This window comes from Macaca mulatta, chromosome 16 (assembly GCF_049350105.2).
Source record: "Macaca mulatta isolate MMU2019108-1 chromosome 16, T2T-MMU8v2.0, whole genome shotgun sequence".
NCBI classification, from domain to species: domain Eukaryota; kingdom Metazoa; phylum Chordata; class Mammalia; order Primates; family Cercopithecidae; genus Macaca; species Macaca mulatta.
The window spans coordinates 92,704,923-92,721,768 of record NC_133421.1 but is presented as its reverse complement, the minus strand read 5'-3'; the positions used below and the strand labels follow the sequence as shown (position 1 = coordinate 92,721,768).

Below are 16,846 nucleotides of genomic sequence, written 5' to 3'. Positions count from 1 at the left end.
GGGAAGCAGCATAGTTTGATTTGACTTTTGATGTGTCTCCTTGACATGCCTGATGGGATATTCACCACATACAACGTTAAATCAGAGCTGCGTAAAATTAACACTCCGCTAATTCCAAGCAAACTGAAAGGTGGAAAGTTGTCTATACCAATGGCCCGGGGTGGTGCCTCCCTGAACGCACCCGTCTGAGACAGGCCCTCTTCATACTTTCCGTGCCCTTCCCCAGGGGGCCGCATCTCCTGATTCCAAGGAGGCCCAAAGGGGAGGCATGGGCAGAACCCGCACCCAGCTTCCCAGGTTGCCTTGGGCCCTTCTGGAAACTTGAGGGAGGGGGTCCCAGCAGGGCCATGAAGGGGACTCAGAGGTCCTGGCAGCTCGAAGGAAGTGGACAGGGCTGAGATGCATGCTCCTGCTCCAGCTACCCGGAGTGGGCTGCGCTCACCAAGAAAGGAAGGCACACAGCGGTGTGACACGGACCCCTGCTGCCTTGCACGTCTCCTGGGGGATCCCTGCTTCCCCGCCCTCCCAGCTCAGGCCCCCATAAAGGAACACTACAGACAGGGCGGCTTAAACAACAGACATTTATATTCTCAAAGTTCTGGAGTCTGGACATCCGAGCTCAGGCTGCCGGCAGGGTGGGTTCCTCCTCAGGCCTCTCTGTGGCTTGCAGATGGCGCCCTCTCCCTGCGTGCTCATGTAGCCTCTCCCTGTGTGCTCACGTGGCCTCTCCCCTCTGTGGTCATGTGGCCTCTCTTGTATCCTCATGTGGCCTCTCCCACCCCGTCTGCGCACACGGCCTCTCCCCCGTGTCCTCACATGGCCTCTCCCCCATGTCCTCATGTGGCCTCTCCCCCCCGTGTCCTCACGTGGCCTCTCCCCTGTGTGCTCATAGCCTCTCCCCTGCATCCTCATGTGGCCTCTGCCCCGTGTCCTCACGTGGCCTCTCCCCTACATCCTCATGTGGCCTCTCCCCGTGTCCTCACGTGGCCTCTCCCCCTTGTGCTCACATGGCCTCTCCCCTGCATGATTACGTGGCCTCTCCTCCGTGTGCTCACTCCTGGTGTCTCTTCCTCTTCTTATACGGACAACAGTCCAGGGCCCCACCCTTGGGACTCACGTAACCTTAGCTACCTCCTTAAAAGCCCTGTCTCCAAATACAGTCATATTGGGAGTTAGGGCTTCAACCCGTTCATCTGAGGCACACAGTTCAATCCTCAGCACTTGGACACCCTCCTCGGCCCCTGGGGTCCCTGCCCTGCCTGGTGCCCCTGCCCGCTCTGGGACTGCACAACGGGAGCTGATGCCCCCACGGAGCGTCTGCTGTGCTGTTCCTGGCAGCGCCCATCCTGTCGCCATTGCTGAGCTGTTCGTTTCCTTCCCCCAGCGTCTGAACGGCACCTGCCACATGTTGGCAGGAATGAGAAGTGAGAAAAATGAGACCCACTCTTCGTAGTTTCTGATCTCGTGGTTCTGATGGGGCTGGGAATGTGTGTCTCTAACGCACGCCTGAATGTTTTTAATGGACTCTGAGAATGTGTCGCACCGAGTCCACATGGAGGTCAGGCTTCTGGCAGCATCTGCACGAAAAACTGCTTCCCCCCAGGATGGTAGAGTCGTTTTGACAAAGTCTACCCAATTAAAAAATGTTGTATTTTGAAATAATTTTAGACTCACATAAAAATTGCAGAACTAAAACATACTATATTTTGAGATGGAGTCTCGCTCTGTCGCCCAGGCTGGAGTGCAATGGCATGATCTTGGCTCACTGCAACCTCCGCCTTCTGGGTTCAAGCGATTCTCCTGCCCCAGCCTCCCGAGTAGCTGGCATTACAGCCGCGCGCCATCATGCCTGGCTAATTTTTGTGTTTTTGTAGAGACCAGGTTTCAGTATGTTGGCCAGGCTGGTCTCGAACTCCTGACTTCAGGTGATCCACCTGCCTCGGCCTCCCAAAGTCCTGGGATTACAGGTGTGAGCCACCGCGCCCGGCCAAAAAGTTGCATAAATAATAGTAGAGAGTTCGTATGTACCCCCCCCCCACGTCCCCTCTTCCCAGCTCCCAACATCGTATGTAACAGGAGAACAAGGACCCAGAAACTCCACATGGGTTCGATGTGGCAGCCACAGACCCCGTGCAGTCCACGTGTTCTTGGTGGAGGGACTTCTGTGAGATGCCCCCCAGCCCCGTTCCTCTGGGCGGGGGGAGTTCTGTGAGACGCCCCCAGTTACTCCGGGCGGAGGGAGTTCTGTGAGACGTTTCCGGTTACTCCGGGCGGGGGGACTTCTGTGAGACGTTTCCGGTTACTCCGGGCGGGGGGACTTCTGTGAGACGTTTCCGGTTACTCCGGGCGGGGGGACTTCTGTGAGACGTTCCCGGTTACTCCGGGCGGGGGGAGTTCTGTGAGACGTTCGTCGGTTACTCCGAGCGAGGGGACTTCTGTGAGACGTTGGTCGGTTACTCCGGGCGGGGGGAGTTCTGTGAGACGTTCCTGGTTACTCCGGGCGGAGGGACCTCTGTGAGACGTTTCCGGTTACTCCGGGCGGGGGGAGTTCTGTGAGACGTTGGTCGGTTACTCCGGGCGGGGGGAGTTCTGTGAGACGTTCCCCGGTTACTCCGGGCGGGGGGAGTTCTGTGAGACGTTCCCCGGTTACTCTGGGCGGAGGGACCTCTGTGAGACGTTTCCGGTTACTCCGGGCGGGGGGAGTTCTGTGAGACGTTTCCGGTTACTCCGGGCGGGGGGAGTTCTGTGAGACGTTCGTCGGTTACTCCGGGCGGGGGGAGTTCTGTGAGACGTTTCCGGTTACTCCGGGCGGGGGGAGTTCTGTGAGACGTTCCCCGGTTACTCCGGGCGGGGGGAGTTCTGTGAGACGTTTCCGGTTACTCCGGGCGGGGGGAGTTCTGTGAGACGTTCGTCGGTTACTCCGGGCGAGGGGACTTCTGTGAGACGTTGGTCGGTTACTCCGGGCGGGGGGACTTATGTGAGACGTTCCCCGGTTACTCCGGGCGGAGGGACCTCTGTGAGACGTTCGTCGGTTACTCCGAGCGGGGGCACTTCTGTGAGACGTTTCCGGTTACTCCGGGCGGGGGGACTTCTGTGAGACGTTCGTCGGTTACTCCGAGCGGGGGCACTTCTGTGAGACGTTCCCCGGTTACTCCGGGCGGGGGGAGTTCTGTGAGACGTTGGTCGGTTACTCCGGGCGGGGGGAGTTCTGTGAGAGGTTCCGGGTTACTCCGGGCGGAGGGACCTCTGTGAGACGTTCGTCGGTTACTCCGAGCGGGGGCACTTGTGTGAGACGTTCCCCGGTTACTCCGGGTGGGAGGAGTTCTGGGAGACGCCCCCCGGTTACTCCGGGCGGAGGGAGTTCTGTGAGATGTTCCCCGGTTACTCCGGGCGTGGGGACTTCTGTGAGACGCTCCCCGGTTACTCCGGGCGGGGGGAGTTCTGTGAGACGTTCCCCGGTTACTCCGGGCGGAAGGACTTCTGTGAGACGTTCCCGGTTACTCCGGGCGGGGGGAGTTCTGTGGACGTTCGTCGGTTACTCCGGGCGGGGGGAGTTCTGTGAGACGTCCGTGGGTTGCTCCGCGTGGAGGGAGTTCTGTGAGACGTCCGTGGGTTACTCCGGGCGGGGGGAGTTCCGTGAGACGCCCCGTTACTCCGGGCGGAGGGACTTCTGTGAGACGTCCCCTGTGTTTCTAGATCAACACAACAATCAGGACATCGTGGGTCCCATCACCCGGAGAAACTGCCTTTAGAGTCACATTTTCTCCTGACCTGCCCTAGTCTGTCCAGGCTGCTACTACAAAAATACCATAAACTAGGTGACTTATAAACTACGAACATCTATTTCCCCCATTTTGGAAGCTGGAGTCCCAGATCAAGGCATCAGCAGATTGGGTCTGGATGAGGCCTGATTCCTGGTTCTTACCATGTCCTCACGTGGTGGGAGGGACGAGGATCTCCGTGGGGCCTTTTCGTGGGCTCTAATCCCATTCACATGGGGTGAGGGACGAGGATTTCCGTGGAGCCCTTTCGTGGGCTCTAATCCCATTCATGTGGTGGGAGGGATGAGGATCTCTGTGGGGCCTTTTTGTGGGCTCTAATCCCACTCACGTGGGGTGAACCTTCCTGACCTCATCACCACCCAAAGGCCCCACCACTTAACACTGTCACCTTGGGGATTAGACAGTGACCCCTTGACCTTGGGGGTTAGAGCTGTGCCGTGGTCTCAATTTGGGGGTACACAAGCATTCTAATCTCTGGCAGTGACTTATCTATTTCTCTTCATGTAATTGTGTCACTTGAGAAAGGTATAAAAATGGACCCATACGGCATAGCCTTCTTCACTCAGCACGGCCTCCAAGGTCCATCTGTGTTCTGGCACCTGTCAGTAGCTAATTTCTCTTTGTTGCCACGTATTGTTCTGTTGTGTGGGTGAACCACCATTTGTAAACGACGCATCTGTTGAAGGACTACTGGGATGTTTCCATGTTTGGATTCTAACTAATGAAGCTACTGTGAACATTTGTGTATTTTTGTGTGAACATAATTTTCATGTCTCTGGCATAAATACTTGGGCGTGGAATTGCCGGGTTGCATGGTAAGTGTATGTTTTACACTTTTATGTTTTACGAGAAATGGCCGAATTGTTTCCCTGAGTGGCTGTACCGTTCCACAGTGAATGAGGCCTCCGGCTCCTTCATCCACCCCAGCCCTTGGTGTTACCAGTATTTTTAACTTGAGCCATCCTAGCGGTTGTGTGGTATCTCATTGTTGCTTTAATTTGACTTTCCCTACTGACTGGTAATGTTGGATATCCTTTCACATGCTTATTTGCCACCCATATGTTCTCTTTGGTCAAAAGTGTGTTCAAATCTTTTGCCCATTTTCTTCCTCTTTGTTTTTTAGAGACAGGGTCTCACTATGTTGCCAGGCCAGAGCACAGTGACTATTCACAGGCCTGATCGTGGCACACCACACCCTCAAACCCCTGGGCTTAAGCAATCCTTCTGCCTCAGCCTCCTTAGTCGCTGGGACTGTAGGCATGTGCCACCATGCCTGGCTTTTTTGCTCATTTTCCAATTACGTTACTTGTTTTGTTACTGTTGAATTTGAGAGTTTTCTTCTGGACATAAGACCTCCATTGGATATAAAACTTGGAAGTACATTTGATCCTTGAATAACAGAGTGTGAACTGGGAGTCCACTTACACAGATTTTCAAAAATAAGTATGTTGGAAAATGTTTCGGAGATTTATGACAATTTGAAAAAACTCGCAGATGAAGTGACATCCGAGACAGCAAGAACCCCCCTTCCCCCACCCGTTCGGCCCCACTCACCGTGAAGGTGAGAAGGATGAAGGCCTTTGTGATGATCCACTTCCATGTAATGAACAGTCGATGTGTTTTCTCTTCCTTATGATTTTCTTAGTAACACTTCCTTTTCTCCAGCTTGCTTTATCGTAAGAATACAGTATATAATACACAAAGCATACAGAATACGTGTTAATCACCTGTGTATGTTGTTGGTAAGGCATCTGGTCAACAGTAGGCTCTCAGCTGTGTCAACCTAAAGAAAGACGCTGAGGCAGTCAGTACACGTGGAGGGTTTGTTTGGGCCACGTTTGAGGACTGCATCCTGGGGGACGTAGATTCAGGTGGCTCTGAACATACGCTCCAGTTAGCAGCAGTTACGAGTGGGTTTTAAAGAAAAAAAGAAGGGGCAGTTCCCACATTGGTTCATTAAAATAACATAAGCTATTGACTGGCCATCGATGGTTGTTTGTGTCACAGTTTCCAGGAACGTGAAGATAATGGGTGAAGGTCACATTGTGTAACTTGTGTAACGTTTTTTGTGATTTTTCAGCCAGCCTGGGCACGACAGGGAAGGAAAGGAAGACACAATGCCTTTAAACAGTTGGCCGCGGTGTGGGTGCGGTGGGGCAGGCATGGTGGAGGTCTCACTCTCGCGGCTCTGTGGGGTTGGTGAAAACCTCATGTCTCTGACTGCTTTGAACCACTTTTCTTCCTCAGTGGTTAAGTTTTGGGGGAGTCAAAAGTTATACACAGATTTTCGGCTGCATGGGGAGCTGGTGACCCTAAACCCTGTATTGCTAAGGGGCCAACTGCGTTTCTCCTGATCTGTGACTGGTGCTAGGATCATGGATTTGGTGTTTCGTCCAGGATCCCTGACTCTGATTCCCTGTGATTATTTCCTAAGTCACTAGAGCAATAAGAATATCTTTTAAAGTATTGGGCCTTTTGTCCTTGGTTTCTGAAGTAGCTTCTAAAGCTGAAAGAGTCTTTTGTTTACAAGTCCCTTCAAACACACCTGAGTGTATGTTAATGAGGCATTTTTGGAACACCCCTAGATACCATAGGATGAGGGGCTGGTTGCCAGGGGAGCCAGCCATGTGCTCAGAGGGTCGGAACTTCGAGCCCCACCCCCAAACCTCCAGGGAGGGAGAGGGACTGAGGCTTAGGGTGGTCAGCAATGGCCCAGGATCTAAGCAACCACACTTACATCATAAACTCCTATAGTAACCCGAAGGGATCAGCCTCGGGGACTTCCAGATGGCTGAACGCATGGAGGGTCCTCGAGGGTATTGGGCCATGCCCCAAGAGGACCTAGACCATCTACACCCCTTTCCCCATACCTTTCCCCCGTCATGTCTTCATCTGTATCCTTGAAGAACATTCTTTTTAATAAACTGGTAGATGTAAGTAAGTGTTTGCCTGAGTTCTGTGGGTCCCTTTAGAAAATTAATTGAATCCAAGGAAGAGGTCGTGGGAACCCCGGTTTATAGCTGGAGGGTCTAACAGCCTGGGACTTCAGCTGGCATTGGAAGTTGAAGGGGGGGAGTCGCGGGGACTGAGCCCTCACCCCGGGGGTCTGACGCTGTCTCCAGGTAGGTGGTGTTGGGATTGAGTTAGGGGACGCCTGAGTGGTGTCTGCTGCAGAACTGATGGTTTGCTTGGTGTCTGGAGAACAGACCCGCACATTGTGGTGGGAGAGCAGAGGAAAAACAGCCTTTTTCTACATGGTGGCTTCTCTTTTCATCCATGTAGAATCTTTCACAGAGCAAAAGTTTTTCGTTTTGGTAAAGTCCAATTAATTGATTTTGTTGATGTTTTTTTTTTTTTTCATGTGCTTTGAGTGTCAGCACCCAAGACTTCTTCACCTAACCCTAGGACATAAGGATTTTCTTCTAAACGTTTTATAGTTTTCCATTTTACATTTAGAGGTATGCCCTTGTAGGCTGATTTTGTGTAAGTTAGTGTGAGGTTTAAGTCAAGGTTTTTTGTTTGTGTGTGTGTTTTGGCTGATGAATGCCCACTTGTTTCTACACTGATTTTGCTGAAAATCCTTCTACTGGTTGCTTTTGGACCTTTGTCAAACCCACTACCACTGTCTTGATGACCAAGTCTAAAAATTGGTTCATGTGATTCCTCTAACTTTATTCTTGTTTTTGAACATTTTTTTTTTGGCTCTTCTAGTATTTTTGCCTCTGTATATAAATTTTAGAATCAGCTTGCCTATATTTACAAAGAATCTAGCTGAGATTTTGATAGTGAGTGAAACTTATAAATCAATTTGTATAGAATTGACATCTTTACTATAAAGTTTTCCAATTCACGATTTGTCCTTTCCTCCATTTATTGACATTTTCCTCGACTTCCTTCCTTCGCATGTTGTAGTTTTTGGTGTACAAGTCCTGTACATTTGTTAGATTTATACCTAAGTATTTCTGGGTTTGTTGGTTTAGGCAATTATACATGCTACTGTGTGTTTAATTTTGTTTTCTAATTGTCCACTGCTACCTTACAGAAACATAGACCTAAAAGTTACAGGACTGTTCAGACTCTATTTTCTCTTGGTGTAATGAAACTCACAGTTTTGGCAGCTTGCGATATTTGAGGAATTGATCCACTTCCTCTAAATTGTCCAATTTGTGTGTTCAGAGTTATTTGATAGTATTCTTTACGACGCGTTTAATATCTGTGAGGTCTGTAGTAATATCCCCTTTCATTTTTGATATTAGTTATTTGGGTCTTCTCACTTTTTTTATCAGTCTTAGTTTATTATCAATTTTATTAATCTCTTCAAAGAACCAGCTTTTGGTTTGACTTTTCTCTATTGATTTTCTGTTTTCAATTTCATTCATTTCTGCCTTTATTATTTCCTTTCCTTTGCTTGCTTTGGGTGTCATTTTGCTCTTCCTTTGCAGTTTTTTTAATGTGGAAGCTGAGTTTTCTGTCCTCAGACCTCTCTTCTCTTTTAATGTAGGCGTGTAGAGCCACCAACTTCCCTTTACATTAGCCGCATTGTACAGGTTTACAACGTACTTCCATTTTCATTTTGGTCAATACATTTTAGATTTCTCTTGAGACTTCCTCTGTGGCCCATGGATTATTGGGAAATGGGTGGGGCTGCTGCTGACTGTTGGGGTCGGCGGAGAAGACGGAATAGGCCCTTGACATGCGGGAACAATGGCGTCTTCCTCCTCGTCTCCAGACTCAACCTGGATTTGTCCTGAGAAGGACATTCTGAGAAACTTCTCTCCCAGCTTCAGCTGGTCTGACATAGCAAAATCAGAGTTTTTAAAAAATAGAAGGAAGTAAATTAAGAAGAATACAGAAAAATTTCCTAGAACCAAAGAGCGTGAGTGACCTGATTAGAAGGGCTCACCTGGTGTTGCGTGTGGGAAACGAGACCTGGTCCAGGTTGGTGGTCAGGATGCTTCAGAGCTAAGCACAGTCGGAGGGAGAAACACCAAGGAGCAGGAATCGAAGTGCCCGGAATTCCTCACTCACGGCAGCGGAATCCAGGAGAGACGGACGCTTGTTTCAGATTTCTCACAGAAAGGAGTTTGAACTAAGAATTCTGTGCCTCACCAAAGTGTCAGTCACCTGCAGAGACATAAGAACCTTTTCGTATTTGGATTCACAATTTTCCATCTCTGATAAAACCTTCCTCAGGGATTTGCTGGAGCCAGTCCCTAAAATTAGGAAGCAAATTGAGGAAGGTGTGAGATGGGGCTCACGTGCTTGCAGGCTGGGGGAGAAGCAGAGGGGACCCCAGGAGGGAGGCAGGGGAGTTCTGCCCCGGGAGCCGGGAAAGGAAAGGCCACGCGTGGCTTGTTTTTATGGAAGTAAAGGATTTTAGGTACAAACAGCACGTGCTTTTTTAAAATTACGGAATTACTTGGGGAGCAGCGGAAAACACCCGATGCCCTCCACGTAGCCTGAGGTGGCCTGGGTCGCGTGATGACTGCCCACTGCCCACGTAGCCAGAGGTGGTCTGAGTCTCGTGATGGCTGCCCACGTAACCAGAGGTGGTCCGGGTCGTGTGATGGCCGCCCACCGCCCACGTAGCCAGAGGTGGCTGGGGTTGTGTGATGACTGCCCACCGCCCACGTAATCAGAGGTGGTCCAGGTCGCCTGATGACCGCCCACGTAGCCAGAGGTGGTCCGGGTTGTGTGATGACTGCCCACTGCTGCCACCTGTGGGAACCTCCAGCCAAGGCCCGGAGCAGGAGGAGCTTGGGAAATGGAAAAACAGGCGCACGGCGGTTGGGATGGAGCGGAAACACGGGGCGCCCAACCCCGGTGATGGGAAGACAGAAACCGCAGGAAGTACCAGAGCGTACGTTTCCGTCCTCGTGTGTGACACAGGCAGCGTGAAGACGAGGCTGTCCGAGGCCTGGCTCCCTCCACCCCACGTGGCCCCAGGCTGGAATCTGCCGGCTTCTCGTCTCGGGGGTCACCAACCTGCCCGGCGTCTGGTGCCTGAACACGGCCATTTCACTACTCTGTCTGATTTTCCAGTTGTCTGCAGAGGGAGAGGGGTCTAGCTCTTTCACGGTGACCAGAAATGGGATTCACCAGTGGGGGGTTTCGAGTTGCACCCCAGACCCCCAGAGAGCCTGAGAATCAGGGCGTCGCTTGCTCGCCGCTGTAGCTGCATCCCAGATCCCGTGAGTGCTTTTAAACAGAGGAAAGTTTTTTTAGAATTGAAAATGCTAAGTCCACAGAGGGGTGGAGACCACTGTCACGTAACAGCTCTCACGTCCCTCAGAACCCTGAGCACGCCGGAGTCCTTCGAAGCAACCCAAGACCCGACTTCAGTCACTCCGGAATGCTCCAATGTGGGGGTGTTACTTTTTGTGGGGTTCCATCCTCAAGCCGTTTTAAAGTCACGGGTGCACACACAGTCCGCGTGGGGGCGCCACGTCTGTCCTTATTCACACAGTTTCCGACGCCGCGGCCTGTAAGCCCCTTTCCTCTTACTCTCAGGCCTCTGTTCCTGGGTGTCCTCGAGCTTTCGTTCTAATCGAGAATATGTTTCCAAGTGTCCATTTGGCTCCCTCCGTTCAGTGGCCAGCGTTTGGCTTACGTCGTTTCTCCCCTGCCCTGGCCTTCGAGGTGGGCACTGCGGGTCAGCAGGACCGTCTTCCGCCCTCCCTGCCTGGGGCCCTGACTCTCCATAGTGGCCTCAGCCCCTGGGAGGATGGAGTCGGGCTCTGTCCTGGGGCCCTGGTTCCCCCACAGTAGCCTCCTGTCCATGGGAGGATGGAGTCGGGCTCTGTCCCGGGGCCCTGGTTCCCCCACAGTAGCCTCCTGTTCCTGGGAGGATGGAGTTAGGCTCTGTCCCAGCCCCACCTTCTTTGCCTACTTCCACCTGTGCCTGTCCGCGCCTTGTGGACACTGGTTCCCGGCCTGCCTGTTCCTCCTGCCGCTGTTCCAAACTGTGGGGGAACCCAGCTCACCCCTAGGGCCCAGTTCAGACTAGAAGAGAACGTGGCCCCCACACCCTCAGCCTTGATGTGGGGCCAGGGACACCCCCCTGTGGGGTGTGAATGTGCTGTTTAGACCCTGGGTGGATCCCCACACACAAGCAGTCAGAGGGTCATTTACAGCCTGAGCTCACTCCTGTCCCTCACAAGGGGACGCAGCTCTGCCTGACCCCTTGGGGAGGCACCGAGTCGGCCCGACCCCAGCACACCTGAATCTGCTGGCTGCTTTGTGGGCAGCTCCTGAGGGCAGCTCTGTTCTTTTTTTTTTTTTTTTTTTTTTTGAGACGGAGTCTCGCTCTGTCGCCCAGGCTGGAGTGCAGTGGCCGGATCTCAGCTCACTGCAAGCTCCGCCTCCTGGGTTCACGCCATTCTCCTGCCTCAGCCTCCCGAGTAGCTGGGACTACAGGCGCCCGCCACCTCGCCCGGCTAGTTTTTTGTATTTTTTAGTAGAGACGGGGTTTCACCGTGTTAGCCAGGATAGTCTCGATCTCCTGACCTCGTGATCCACCCGTCTCGGCCTCCCAAAGTGCTGGGATTACAGGCTTGAGCCACCGTGCCCGGCCATGGGCAGCTCTGTTCTGCAAGACTGAGCCACCTCCAGGCCCTGGGCCTCTGCTCAGGGTGGTCAGCGTCCAGCTAGCTCATCCTTCACCTCAGGGGCCCGTGTGGTTCGCACGCACGGTGTCCAGGGTCAGCTTGTCGGCGCTGGCCATGCGGGAGACCTCAGTCAGCACGGAGTTCCCCAAACCAGTGGGGCCCCACGCTTGGTGCCGAGGGTTGATGAGGACCCAGGGAGGAGGGGAGTGGAGGTGGGACCTTCTGCCGGCTCCGTAGAGGACGGCCTGGAACCGGCCAAGACTGGAAGCAGGGAGGCCCGAGGGGCATGAGAACCAGGCACCTTGAGGGTCAGAAACAGCGCTGCTGCGGCAGTCGTCCACGGAGCGTGGAGTGCTGGCCTGCAACGCCCCTCGACCCACGGGAAATGCGCCCCACGGGGCAAGGGGCTGGGCTGCTTGCTGGTCAGCGGCAGGCAGGGCGGGAACACACGGGTACATGGGGCATGCCTGGTCTCTACCACCCTCTCCTGTCCACACGGGAGAGGAGCCGAATCCTAGGGCGTCTCTTAGCGGCCCAAGCACCGTTGTGGGGCCACTGCCTGAGAGCCCCTGAGCTCCGTCTCCTTTGGGTCACTTCTCTGGGACCCAGTCTGACTGTTTGTAAGATTCAAGGGTGCTGGCCGTTCTGTGCCCGCTCGTTTGATGCTTAGTACAACTACACACAGGTAACTTCTTAGCCGGCTCAGAACTCAGTGTGTGGTTCCCTTGGTGTAGGCTTCGGTTCCACCGGGTCTCCTCCTGTGTCCCAGGGGGAGGAAGAGGCTGAGTCCCCCCAACCCACCTGTCTCTCCGACACCCAAGGGCCAGGTGCCAGGTGAGAGCCGGCCTCCGATCCTGCCAGGCATCGTGTGGTGCTGGGAAAAGCGTTTCATTTCCTTTTCTGTTCTTAGGAGCACTGCTCCCGGGAAGACGGTGAAAACCGACCTGGTCTATGTGAAAGACTGAAATGTCATCAGTTCCATATCTCAGTGTTTCTTTTCCTTAAAAGTTTGTCCTTTGTAGCTCAGTGATTTTTACCTCGTTCTAATAAATTATCAATCATGAAACTGAAAACCCCACATATCCTAAACCAGATTCGCCTGTACTGTTTCTCCGCAGTGTCTGTGGCACGGATTTTCCTGTACGCTGGCGAGTTTCAGTGAGTTAGAAAAGGGGTATTTACTAACTTGCTCTAAGCATATTAATGAGAAATGAAACTTTGTTAATATCTGTATCTTTATTAAATCCAGAAGCCATCGTTTTGAATGTCACATAAGAGTTTATTCTTATTGCTGTGAGGGTGTTAAAATATCAGAATACTGTACTGGAAAATTTGTCATCATTAAAGATAGTCTTCAAAAAAGTTGGACTTTAGAAATAAGGTATAGAAGCCACAGGAATCTGGAAATGAGCTGTGTAGATGCCACACTTTTCCCTCAGAAGAGGCCGTATCACCCTATGGAAAGAGACAGCTGAGGAGGCCTATACCTTTCATTAAATACTTTGTTTTTTCTTTAGCTCTGGGGCTTTTCATTTCTAATTAAACGTGGAGTTAGTCTGTAATCCCCGTGTCTTTTCTCGAGGGTCTGAGAGCATCAATATTCTTCTGTCTTTGATGGTGCCTCTGAGGGAGCCTCCCTACGCCTCGGTGGTCCTCTCTGAGAACCTGGGAGCCTTCATAACCTGTGGGATTTGTTTCACCTTATTTTGTTTACCACCCAAGGCACTTGAGTAGATTTCTAACTTTTATTAAAGTTCCTTAGAATTTATTTGTGCAAAGTAGTGGCAAAACACAGGCAAGATTCCCAAAGCAAATCCCAGAGGAGCCGCAGAGGAGCCACGTGCCAGCGAGCCCCGTCCACGGCTCCTCTGGACCCACAGACAGTCTCAGAAGCTGGTTCTCTCGTTTCTCCAGAAAGGGAGCGACAGCCTCACAGTGAGGGAGGGGACGAAAATCAGTCAGGAGACCAAAGGGATCATTAGGAAGAACAAGCCGAGGTGCTCCCGGGAGGACTCCCCCTCCTCCAGCAGCCCTGTCCCGTGCGCCTGCTCCCAACTGCCTGCTCTCCCCTCCCCTCTGCCTGCCCCGTCCCCTGCGCCTGTTCCCTGCTCCCCAGTCCCTGCTCCCCACACCACCTGCTCCCCCACCTCTGCCTGCCCCCCTATGGCCTGCTCCCCCCGCCGTGCCTGCTCCCTCATCACCTGCACCTGTTCCCCCTCCCCTGTGTCTGCTCCCTCCCTTGCTACACCTCCTCCCTCACCTGTGCCTGCTCCCCCTCCCCTGTGTGCTGCTCACTCCTACCCACGTGTCCTCCCACGTAGCAGATGGAGTCTGGTATCCCATTAGGCCCTGGGATAGGTGCAGGGGAACCAAGCCTGAAATTTTATATACAGACATGTGTTGCTTAACGACGAGGATCTATTCTGAAAAATGCATCTTTAGGTGATTTTATCATCGTGTGAACATCACAGAGTAACTTACACAAACCGAGATAGTGTAGCCTACTACACACCTGGTCAGATGGTGGTGTCTAGTGAACACCTGGGCAGATGGTGGAGCCTAGTACACACCTGCCCGGACAGTGGAGTCTAGTGAACACCTGGCCGGACGGTAGAGTCTAGTGAACACCTGGCCGGACGGTGGAGTCTGGTGCACACCTGGCCGGACGGTGGAGCCTGGTGCACACCTGGCCGGACGGTGGAGTCTGGTGCACACCTGGCTGGATGGTGGAGCCTGGTGCACACCTGGCCAGATAATGGTAGAGTCTGGTGCACACCTGGCCAGATAATGGTAGAGTCTGGTGCACACCTGGCCAGATAATGGTAGAGTCTGGTGCACACCTGGCCGGACGGTGGAGTCTAGTGAACACCTGGCCAGACGGTGGAGTCTGGTGCACACCTGGCCGGACGGTGGAGTCTGGTGCACACCTGGCTGGATGGTGGAGTCCGGTGCACACCTGGCCAGATGGTGGAGTCTAGTGAACACCTGGCCGGACGGTGGAGTCTGGTGCACACCTGGCCGGATGGTAGAGTCTGGTGCACACCTGGCCAGATGGTGGAGTCTAGTGAACACCTGGCCGGACGGTGGAGTCTGGTGCACACCTGGCCGGACGGTGGAGTCTGGTGCACACCTGGCCGGATGGTGGAGTCTGGTGCACACCTGGCCAGATAATGGTAGAGTCTGGTGCACACCTGGCCGGATGGTGGAGTCTAGTGAACACCTGGCCGGACGGTGGAGCCCGGTGCACACCTGGCCGGACGGTGGAGCCCGGTGCACACCTGGCCGGACGGTGGAGCCTGGTGCACACCTGGCCGGACGGTGGAGCCTGGTGCACACCTGGCCAGATAATGGTAGAGTCTGGTGCACACCTGGCCGGACGGTGGAGCCTGGTGCACACCTGGCCGGATAATGGTAGAGTCTGGTGCACACCTGGCCGGATAATGGTAGAGTCTGGTGCACACCTGGCCGGATAATGGTAGAGTCTGGTGCACACCTGGCCGGATGGTGGAGTCTGGTGAACACCTGGCCGGATGGTAGATTCTAGTGCACACCCGGCCGGATGGTGGAGTCTAGTGTTCCCAGGCTACACGCCTGTGCCGCAGGCAACTGTCCTGAATGCTCTGGGCAACTGTAACACAAGGGTGAGAGTTTGTACATCTAATCATAGAAGAAAAAGTGCAGTGAGAATATGGCACAAAAGGTGATCAGTGGTCACCTGCATAGGACACTTACCATGAATGGAGCCTGCGGGACTGGAAGGTGCTCTGGGTGAGTCAGCGAGTGAGCAGGGAGTGGATGTGAGGACCTCAGACGCTACTGTGCCTTCCCAGAGACTCTATGAACACTGTACACTTAGAGTACTCTAAATTTACTTTTAAAAACAGTTTTTCGTTAATAAGTTAGCCTTAGCTTTTCATTGCTTTTTTACGTCATAACCTTTTTACTTTTTAAACTTTTTGACTCTTTTGTAATAGCACTTTGCTTAAAACACAAACACACTGTACAGGCATACAAAAATATTTTTTCTTTATATCCTTATTCTACAAGCTCTTTTCTGCTTTTAGAATTGTTTGTACCTTTTTGCTTTCTAAACCTCTTCGTTAGAAACTAAGACACACATTAGCCTAGGGCTACACAGGGTCAGGTAATCAGCGTCGCCGTCTCCCACCTCCGTACCTCGTCCCACCGGCGGGTCTTGAGGAGCAGTAACGCGCGTGGAGCTGTCATCTCCTGTGAGAACCGTGCCTCCTCCTGATGCCTCTTGAAGGACCAGCCTGAGGCTCTTCCTCAGTAACTGGTTGGCTGGTTTTTTACAGTTAGGGTCTCGTTTTGTCGCCAGGCTGTGGTGCTGTGGTGTGATCATGGCTCCCGGCAGCCTCAAACCAGTGGGCTCAAGAGATCCTCCCACTTCAGCTACAGGCACACGCCACCGCATCCGGCTGTTTTTAAACTTTTTTTAGAGACAGGGTTTTGCTCCGTTGCCCCGGTGGGTCTCAAACTCCCGAGCTCAAGTGATCTCCCCACCTCTGCCTACTGAGTTGCTGGGATTACAGGCAAGAGCCATCCCACCCTGCCAACTTTCTTTAGTAAGCAGGAGGAGTACACTCTAAAATAACAATAAAAAGTGTGGTGTAGTAAATACACACTGTACATAAAAACAGAAAGCGGTAACACAGCTGTTTATTGTCAGGTATTAGATACTGTACATAATTGACGTGTGTGACTTTATGCCCTGGCAGCACAGGAGGTTTGTCTGCACCGGCATCGCCACACGCTTGTGAGCAGTTCCTCGCACTGACGTCCTGACGTCCACAATCTCACGGGGTGAGGGTCGTGTTTCAGCCCCATCACGGTCTTAAGGGGCCACCGTCACCGACGTGTCCATCGTTGGCTGGAGCGTTGCTATTCAGTGCAGGACGGTGATGGCATCTGAGCCTCCTCCCCATGCTTATCACCCCCTCCTAATGAGGAGAGCTCTTCTCTACAAACATACCTTATGGTTTATCTTCAGAGGAAGGAAGGTGAAATATCTCCGGTGAAATATCCTCAAGCTAAGCGGGACCAGGGGAAGACGGGATTCGAAAAAATGCCATTGAAACCAACTCACTGACTCTCCTGTGCTGGCAGACATAAGCCACTCGTGGAACTCTTGAGACAGGGTGGTGTAGGGTGGGCCGGGGGTCCCCACCTCTGTGTGAGGTGCGGCTGGAACCACCCTCCAGAAACAGGCCAACAGCCCAGGGAAGGGGCAGTCTGTGGAGTAGCTGGGGACACCAGAAGGGACAGAAGCAGCTGCAGTCAGGCCTCTTGTGAGGGACGGAAGGATCAAGCAAGGGGCCCCAGAGCGTCCTTCCCTGGGTCGGGGCACACACTGAGGGCGCATGGGGCTCCCGGCAGTGCACATCCAGCAGCCCAGGCGGGGCAGCCCAGCAGCTGAGCGTCAAGCCCAGGCGGGTG

General features: G+C 53.1%; 2 protein-coding genes across 51 annotated transcripts in view; one reads left to right on the top strand and one right to left on the bottom strand.

Annotated features, from left to right (window-relative positions):
• B3GNTL1 (UDP-GlcNAc:betaGal beta-1,3-N-acetylglucosaminyltransferase like 1) overlaps positions 1-16,846 on the top strand; it is a 149,334-nt gene that overhangs the window by 82,735 nt on the left and 49,753 nt on the right. The window lies entirely within an intron of this gene.
• On the bottom strand, positions 8,198-12,902 carry LOC144336088 (uncharacterized). The gene is made up of 2 exons (XM_077973499.1): positions 11,365-12,902; positions 8,198-11,044 (listed from the first exon to the last, which is right to left on the bottom strand). Exon 1 carries the CDS (start codon positions 11,845-11,847, stop codon positions 11,446-11,448), a length of 402 nt encoding a protein of 133 aa, XP_077829625.1. The 5' UTR covers positions 11,848-12,902; the 3' UTR covers positions 8,198-11,044; positions 11,365-11,445.

Bases quoted from the DNA above. Each gene is read 5' to 3' on its own strand.
- LOC144336088 (XM_077973499.1), bottom strand. From the start codon at position 11,847: ATGTACCCGTGTGTTCCCGCCCTGCCTGCCGCTGACCAGCAAGCAGCC.